This window comes from Pongo abelii, chromosome 8 (genome assembly GCF_028885655.2).
Source record: "Pongo abelii isolate AG06213 chromosome 8, NHGRI_mPonAbe1-v2.0_pri, whole genome shotgun sequence".
In the NCBI taxonomy this organism is placed as follows: domain Eukaryota; kingdom Metazoa; phylum Chordata; class Mammalia; order Primates; family Hominidae; genus Pongo; species Pongo abelii.
This window is the reverse complement of record NC_071993.2, coordinates 92,103,105-92,111,498: the sequence shown is the minus strand read 5'-3', so window position 1 is coordinate 92,111,498 and position 8,394 is coordinate 92,103,105. Positions and strand designations below refer to the sequence as shown.

The window sequence follows — 8,394 nt, the reverse complement described above, 5'->3', positions numbered from 1 at the left end:
AGTCAATGAGAAAGTCATATCATTTTTTACAAAGCATCAGGAATGAGGAATCCCTGCTATACTCAAGGTTGACACTAACAAAAATGTTGGCAACACCCACCATAAGGATTGATATGTATGCGGTATTTTCCTAGCAAAGTAAAATTATATGGCAACAAATCTGCTTCTTTTGATTTAATCAAGAGAAAGAAGGAAAGAAGGGAAGGAGGGAGAGAAAAAAGAAAAGAGGAAAGAAGGGAATTTAAAATACAGCAGTAGACTGGGCGCGGTGTCTCGTGCCTGTAATCCCAGCACTTTGGGAGGCCAAGGTGGGAGGATCACTTGAGCCTAAGAGTTTGAGACCAGCTCTGGCTGGCAACATAGTGAGACCCTGTTTCTACAAAAAAATTAAAAATTAGCCAGGTGTGGTGGCGTGCAGCTGTAGTCCCAGCTACTTCGGAGTGAGGTGGAAGAGCCGCTCGAGCCTGGGAGATCAAGGCTGCAGTTAACCATGATGGCACCACTGCACTCCAGCCTGAGCGACAGAATGAGATCCTGTCTCAAAAAATATATAAAAATATATAAAATAAAAAAAATCAGCAGTCACAAATAACAGAGATGGAAAAATAGTTGGTGAATAGCATGGAGTGTTTTGGAGTATATTTGTCTGTCTCCCTCATGGATGAAAAGGTTGAGAAATATCCTATGCCTGGCATCCAGCACTTAAAATATAAAGAAGACATGTGTTATCATGCTGTTCCTGAGTTATGAGGTTCGATTCCACACTGATAAGCATATTTCATCTGTTTAAAAATATAATACAAAATATTAAATTTGTTACATTAATTATGATCATATTTATACCAGATTGAATAGGAGGCAGGATTCCCTACAGGACTAAATAAACTCAGTTTAATAAACTAAATTAATCTACTCTGGCTCCCACCTCCTCTGTCACCCAGCTGTAAGAGAGACTTAGACAATCACCAGAACCCTCTCTCCTTCCTGAGACATGTTGGTCACAGTTCCTGCACCTTTTTCTTGCTCTCCATGACCTAGTATCTGCCAAAATATAATCGATGTTGGAAAAATTTTTACCCCCAGCCCCATGTAAGTATGTCGTATTTCCCCAACTACTTACAGACTGAAAGCTTTCTGAGGACAAGAAGCCTGCCTTTCATATTGTGAGATATGCTCCCAATAATGGGTACTCACCGAATAGCAACTGGTTGCTGATGGAACAATGAGTTTTACTATACCTCTTTATCTACCTTGCACTCTTGTTGCCAATGAACAAACCACATCCTGGAAAGGATTTTCAAATGGAGAAAAAGTACTGAAAAGATAAATTTCCTCATTTGGAACAAAGGTTTGATTTGCTATGTACTTAGCCCTCTCTGAGGACCACCCATGTAATTTCTCCCCTGAATAATTTGTGAGGTTACCTCTCCTCTGCCCACTAAATGATTTGAAGGTAGATTATATGAGAACTCATCTTTTATCACACAATATCATGTATAATGCTTAGCACAAAGTAGGAACTCAGATATTGACCAACTCATTATTAGTTTTAAACGCATGACAACTGCAGGAGCAATGTGAAAGGTGAGGAAGGAGGTAGAAGCTAGCCCACTCTTGAAACTCTATGCTTGGTTTAGCTCTCTTAACTCAATACCACAGATTCTGTCCAGACTCAGTGAATATTGAAACATAATAGACATATGATATGTGTTCAGAGATCAAGGTTGAATTTATGCAACAAGCCTCTTTGTTATAACAGAATTTTCCTTTTGTTGATTAAATTGTTCCACTTTCTTTTCTTTTGCCCCAGGCAATGGATTTTTTTTTTTTTTTTTTTTTGTGAAGCCAAGCTTTTAATGAACCAAGTTCATTAAATGGATTAATCATATACTATCTCTTCAGAAAAAAAGGCAAGAGATTGGCCTTTAGTGTGGCACAAATATATTTCCAGATTCAAAATATTTAAACAGGTTAATAGGACTAAAAAGAAACATTTTCAACCTTCTGACTGGCAGGCAGATTTTTCTCCACATTTCAAAGTCATTCAAACTTAACACAGCTTGCAGATTTCCTAGTGCACTGAAGGTGCTTAATGCATTGATTCCTGACAGGATAATTCCCTGGACAGATGGGATTTGGGATGGGAGGGACACTAGTATAACTAGGGTACCATTCAAGAATTGTTTAGATGATCTTAATATTACCTTTGAAACTGAAGGAACTAGAACACAGACCCTGGTAAATTGTGTTTTAATTACTCCTTCCCCCACTAAACTTTAGGATTTTATTACTTTAAGATTGTCACCGGCTTTACTTGGTGGTGGCCCCAGTTCTGACTATAGTAGGTCAGCATGTGGAGTCATTATAGACAGCCTAAATCTATACAGCTTAGAGGAGGACAAAATAAATGTATCTTACTCTTTTTTAATTCAATAGTGATTATTCAATCATCTCTCCCTTTTCCAAACTCACAAAACAGTTGCCTATTTTCTGACACTTATAAAATCAACCTGTTTTTAAAAGAATTATGTATATTTTTATATTTATTGCTATAATTTTATTGTTACATCTTTTATTACAGTAATTAGAATAAAGAGAACTTTATTATTTAAAATGAGAACTGTGTCTCAGAAATATTTGTGTTCACTGTGCCCCCTCCTCCCGCCACCCATCTCACCAAAAAATTTAAAAAATAAAAATCAGGTAATAACCCAGAGGGCAGTCTAATGCCAGGGCTCTAGGCTTCCAATAAGTTTTTGTTGAATTAAATAGATCATTTCCCATTATAAGCATGACACCATTTTTATACACCAGCCTTACTTTATTATATTTACACACCAATTTCAATGACGTCAAATTCACTTTCAGCTCTTCTTCTCCTCAAGGTAGTTTCTTATCTCCCTAGAAGGGGTATTGCGTGGTCCCGTGCAAGGTATGACTTGGGAGCAAACCCTGCATTCGGAAGCGTTGCGATGTGATATACTAATGAGGAAGTCAGGCGCTAAGCCCTAAGGGTTTCTTATTTCCCCACATTAGCCCACCACTGAGAAGGCAGAACCGGGGAAAGGCGACTGACCTGGCACGTTGGACCCTGTCCGCTTTGGTCCCGGCCACTTTGATCTCACGCGTCTGCCTAATCAAGTTCATCTACTGCCGCGATTGCCCTGATTCAAAGAACAACATTAAATGGTTTGGTTATCGGATGGTCATTTCCCTCTTCCCTCCACCCCTGATCTAATTTCTAAACGCCAGTCTCTCGCCTCCCTCTCTAAACTTCCCATCAAAAGAGAATTAGCTCTTCTTCCTTCTTACGCTCGTTTGATGTGCAAATTTCCTTCTCTTTGCACATTTTTCTCGCAGTGGCGGGGGGAGGTGGGGGAGGAGGGCAACTGAAGGACCTTAAAGCCGGGGATCTAACTCAGATCTGCAAACTGCGACTCTAAAGGGTTAATGAGCAACTTGCACCCGCCACCTGGCCCTTTCAGAGGCGTCTTGCTAGAGCCACTGAATTACAGACCGGTTTGTATTTAATACTGAATATGACTTGTGTGCACAGTCAGCGAGTATTGGCATAAGGGAGAGGGGCAAAAAGTGCTTTTGCAGAGCCTATCACCCCTCGGCTCTGAAAAGTATTTCAGATCCAGATAGTTCAACCCTTACTGCCAGGCAAGGGCACCCAAGTTCCCAGAGTTCCTGCTGCCGCCTGCATATATTAAAGTCGTCTGCTATAATGCTCGCTGGTAGCCTTCACCCCGAAGGTGAATCGGGCCAGCCGAGCGACCAAGTAAGGGAGGGGCGGGGTGAAGAGTGTCAAAGGCGCCCCTTCATGTACACAAACACACCCCCTCCCAGCCCCTCCCAGCGCTTTGAAATCCCATCCCGGCTTTGTTGTCTCCCTCCCAAGGGGCTGGAATGCTCCGGGCCCGCGGTATAAAGGCAGCCGCGGTGGCGGTGGCGGCGCAGAGCTCTGTGCTCCCTGCAGTGAGGACTCTGGGACCGCAGGGGGCTCCCGGACCCTGACTGTGCAGCCGAACCGGCACGGTTTGGTGGGGACCCAGGCTTGCAAAGTGACGGTCATTTTCTCTTTCTTTCTCCCTCTTGAGTCCTTCTGAGATGATGGCTCTGGGCGCAGCGGGAGCTACCCGGGTCTTTGTCGCGCTGGTAGCGGCGGCTCTCGGCGGCCACCCTCTGCTGGGAGTGAGCGCCACCTTGAACTCGGTTCTCAATTCCAACGCTATCAAGAACCTGCCCCCACCGCTGGGCGGCGCTGCGGGGCACCCAGGCTCTGCAGTCAGCGCCGCGCCGGGAATTCTGTACCCGGGCGGGAATAAGTACCAGACCATTGACAACTACCAGGTGAGAGGGGTCGGGCACTCAGAGGATGCTCTGACCTTGAAAGGGTCCTATTTGGAGAGGAGGGAGTAGAACGTGCTGAATGTGTGCGGTTCAGGGAGCATTTGGCAACCCTACATTTGGGAGCAGTGGGCAGTAACAGGTTTTGGAGAGGTGGACATATAGGGACTGTGATCAGCGCCCGGGTCCAAGAGGGCGGGTACCTGTATGTCTGGATGCCTCACCCTCTCCCCGAACCCTTCCCACAGCCGTACCCGTGCGCAGAGGACCAGGAGTGCGGCACTGATGAGTACTGCGCTACTCCCACCCGCGGAGGGGACGCGGTCGTGCAAATCTGTCTAGCCTGCAGGAAGCGCCGAAAACGCTGCATGCGTCACGCTATGTGCTGCCCCGGGAATTACTGCAAAAATGGTGAGTCCTGAAAGCTCCCTTTCACACTAAAACTGTCCAGCCTTTGAGCGTCTATGAATTAGGCGGGGGGTGGCGGGGGGGGGGAGGCGGAGAAATCTCCGCCCTGAGAACACTGCGGCGCCACCTGCAAATGGGTGTTCAGCATGCAGGATTCCGCTGAAGTATCTTCATTGCAAGTGTTTAATCGGGAAGAAGAGAGAAGTTGGGAGGTCTCTGAGGTCCTTATCTTCCTCCGTGTACCTCAATGACTCAATATAACGGCTCACCTCGTAGTGGACCCTTCCATAAAAATTTGTCTGGGGAGAACCTTGAAGTCAATTGAGAAGGGGGATGATGGGGAGGACGATGGGATCATACAGAGACCAAGGAAACCAGTTTTGGCGTTCAGCTGTCCTTTTCATTTTTCTTACTGTGATTCTCACAGCTTCGCCAGACTGGCCTCGCCTTCTGATTTTTGCTGAAACTGTTGTCAGCCAGAGGACTGGTTTATCTGCACTGGCCATTTTTAAGAGAGATCTTGATACCCTCACAACCTGACTTTTCCATCCTTCCCCCTCCCTCTACCCTCCGCTGCCTTAATATAAGTACTCCTCCCCCCAACCACAGATCCACTAACTTTTAATTTTTCAAAAGGTGGATTTAGACAGCTAAAGAGGTCTCCAGAAATAAGCTAACAGGGCGACGACCCTCCTTAGGACCCAGCAGTACTCCAGGATGAACCAAGGAAATCTCTGTAATACAGAAATTACACATTGAAGTAACTGGTGGGTGAGATTGCAATGTTCCTGGCAGCTGGAATTGCATTTGCTTAACTTAGTCTGGTAGGACCCATATAGCACCAGGGGCAGAGAAGTTATTTTTAAGAACATTTTAAAAAGTGACTGAGTTTCTTTTTCTTACCCCAAAGGTAATATTAAAATGGGCAGAAATCTCACTTGCCCCTACCACAGTTGGTGGGAAAGTATTTTAAATGGCTATAGAGGGGATATTACCTATGACTGACTGTATACAGTATACACATTGGTGCTTCTGTCCATCTGGAGAGTTTTGCATTAACAGTAAAGAGGAAGTTTGGCTTGTGTTTAAAATGATGTCACTGCAATGAAGGAACTCAAGTTGATGCTGGCATAACAGACTGCCACTGTCACAGCTGTTAACAGTAATGCATTACAACCCTGAAGTTAATCACTATTTCCTGCTTCCTTAGGAATATGTGTGTCTTCTGATCAAAATCATTTCCGAGGAGAAATTGAGGAAACCATCACTGAAAGCTTTGGTAATGATCATAGCACCTTGGATGGGTATTCCAGGAGAACCACCTTGTCTTCAAAAATGTATCACACCAAAGGTAAGGATGTTAAGACTCATTCTTAGCACATCAGAAATGTCCTTTGAGTTATTTTAGTGAAGCGATGCAGGTTTAACAGTAACTAGGTACTTTTTTCCTACTGTCTTCTCCTTCGTAGGACAAGAAGGTTCTGTCTGTCTCCGGTCATCAGACTGTGCCACAGGATTGTGTTGTGCTAGACACTTCTGGTCCAAGATTTGTAAACCTGTCCTGAAAGAAGGTCAAGTGTGTACCAAGCATAGGAGAAAAGGCTCTCATGGGCTAGAAATATTCCAGCGTTGTTACTGTGGAGAAGGTCTGTCTTGCCGGATACAGAAAGATCACCATCAAGCCAGTAATTCTTCTAGGCTTCACACTTGTCAGAGACACTAAACCAGCTATCCAAATGCAGTGGACTCCTTTTATATAACAGATGCTATGAAAACCTTTTATGACCTTCTTCAACTCAATCCTAAGGATATACAAGTTCTGTGGTTTCAGTTAAGCATTCCAATAACACCTTCCAAAAACCTGGAGTGTAAGAGCTTTGTTTCTTTATGGAACTCCCCTGTGATTGCAGTAAATTACTGTATTGTAAATTCTCAGTGCGGCACTTACCTGTAAATGCAACAAAACTTTTAATTATTTTTCTAAAGGTGCTGCACTGCCTATTTTTCCTCTTGTTATGTAAATTTTTATACACATTGATTGTTATCTTGACTGACAAATATTCTATATTGAATTGAAGTAAATCATTTCAGCTTATAGTTCTTAAAAGCATAACCCTTTACCCCATTTAATTCTAGAGTCTAGAACGCAAGGATCTCTTGGAATGACAAATTATAGGTATCTAAAATGTAACATGAAAATACTAGCTTATTTTCTGAGATGTACTATCTTAATGCTTAAATTTTATTTCTCTTTAGGCTGTGATAGTTTTTGAAATAAAATTTAACATTTAATATCATGAAATGTTATAAGTAGACATACATTTTGGGATTGTGATCTTAGAGGTTTGTGTGTGTGTACATATGTGTGTGTTCTACAAGAACGGAAGTGTGATATGTTTAAAGATGACCAAAGAAAAGACAGTGTCTAAATATAAGACAATATTGATCAGCTCTAGAATAACTTTTAAGAAAGACGTATTCTGCATTGATAAACTCAAATGATCATGGCAGAATGAGAGTGAATCTTACATTACTACTTTCTAAAATAGTTTCCAATAAATTAATAATACCTACCTAAATGGTCAATATTTTCTGGACAAGGAAGAAAATCATCCACAAAAATAATACTCCAAAGTACTTGGTGATTGGCAGGAACAGGATGTGTGCCCATAAATACTGTTAACAAATACATGCAGATTTTGTACCAAACAAAATAATTTGCAGTATCTTAAGTACTACTGCATGCAAAGCAGACTTGTTCTAATTATTTTGGTTTTAAAATAATTATTAATTAAAAATCACACATCCTTCCTCATTCCACTCTTTTTTTCTCTTGCTAGGTGAGTTTCGTATTTCAAGTTTTGTTTAACCTGAAATCTATTGATTGGAATGAGGATAGGGATACAGTATTTTAAAGAAAACCCACAGGAATAAAATCTAAATTTTCTTTGCATTTGTACTTGCCAGGTTTCATATTGTGTATACTGAGGAAAAGGGAAAGCAAACTTTCCAATTTATACTTTTTCTGTAGTATTCCAAAGTCTGCACCCAAACCACAAAATGCTGCATTTCAGGCCTGCAAAGGATAGTAGTGACTGATCAATCGTGCAAATATTTCCTTAAATAATGCAGATGTACTAGACTGTTTGTTGTTTTTGTGTTCCTGGAAGTGGTTCAATTTCAAGGGTCTCAACCAATGGGACACAAGCTTTGGTTGGTTCTTCACTGAAAGAGGAACTGGCAGGATGTCTGCTGTTACATTCCTTTTGTCTGGAAGTCTCAGCTTTCTCACCCAGGAGCAACTTTCTTTTTCTACATGCGCTTGTTTTCTGAAGTGCCAGAAAGGCCAGTTCTAAGGCCTGCCATGTCCAATAAAGCACAATAAAGGAAAGGAAACAGGAAACTTTTTCTTCAAAAAGAAGAAAGAAGAGCCTTCTGCTTAAGTGGGGAAAGAAGCAAACTTTTAAAGGGCTTTGGTTATTGGATCCCTTCCTTTCTACAGGAACGGACCTCGGTACATTGACCCTAGTGATAGCCTTTCTTGCTTCTCATCTCCAGATGAGAGATGTGTGGAAGAATACAAAACAAACCAAAGAGGGACGCCTCTTCTTCCTATCCAGCTGAGAAATTAGG

The 8,394-nt window shown here is 42.3% G+C and overlaps 1 protein-coding gene across 1 annotated transcript; it reads left to right on the top strand.

The window, feature by feature from the left end:
* The first annotated feature begins 3,930 nt into the window (after window positions 1-3,930).
* DKK1 (dickkopf WNT signaling pathway inhibitor 1) lies at window positions 3,931-7,333 on the top strand. The gene is given in 4 exon segments (NM_001260480.1): window positions 3,931-4,356; window positions 4,602-4,764; window positions 5,972-6,112; window positions 6,231-7,333. Coding segments are annotated over 4 exon segments (801 nt in total). The 5' UTR covers window positions 3,931-4,113; the 3' UTR covers window positions 6,485-7,333.
* The last annotated feature ends 1,061 nt before the right edge of the window (window positions 7,334-8,394 follow it).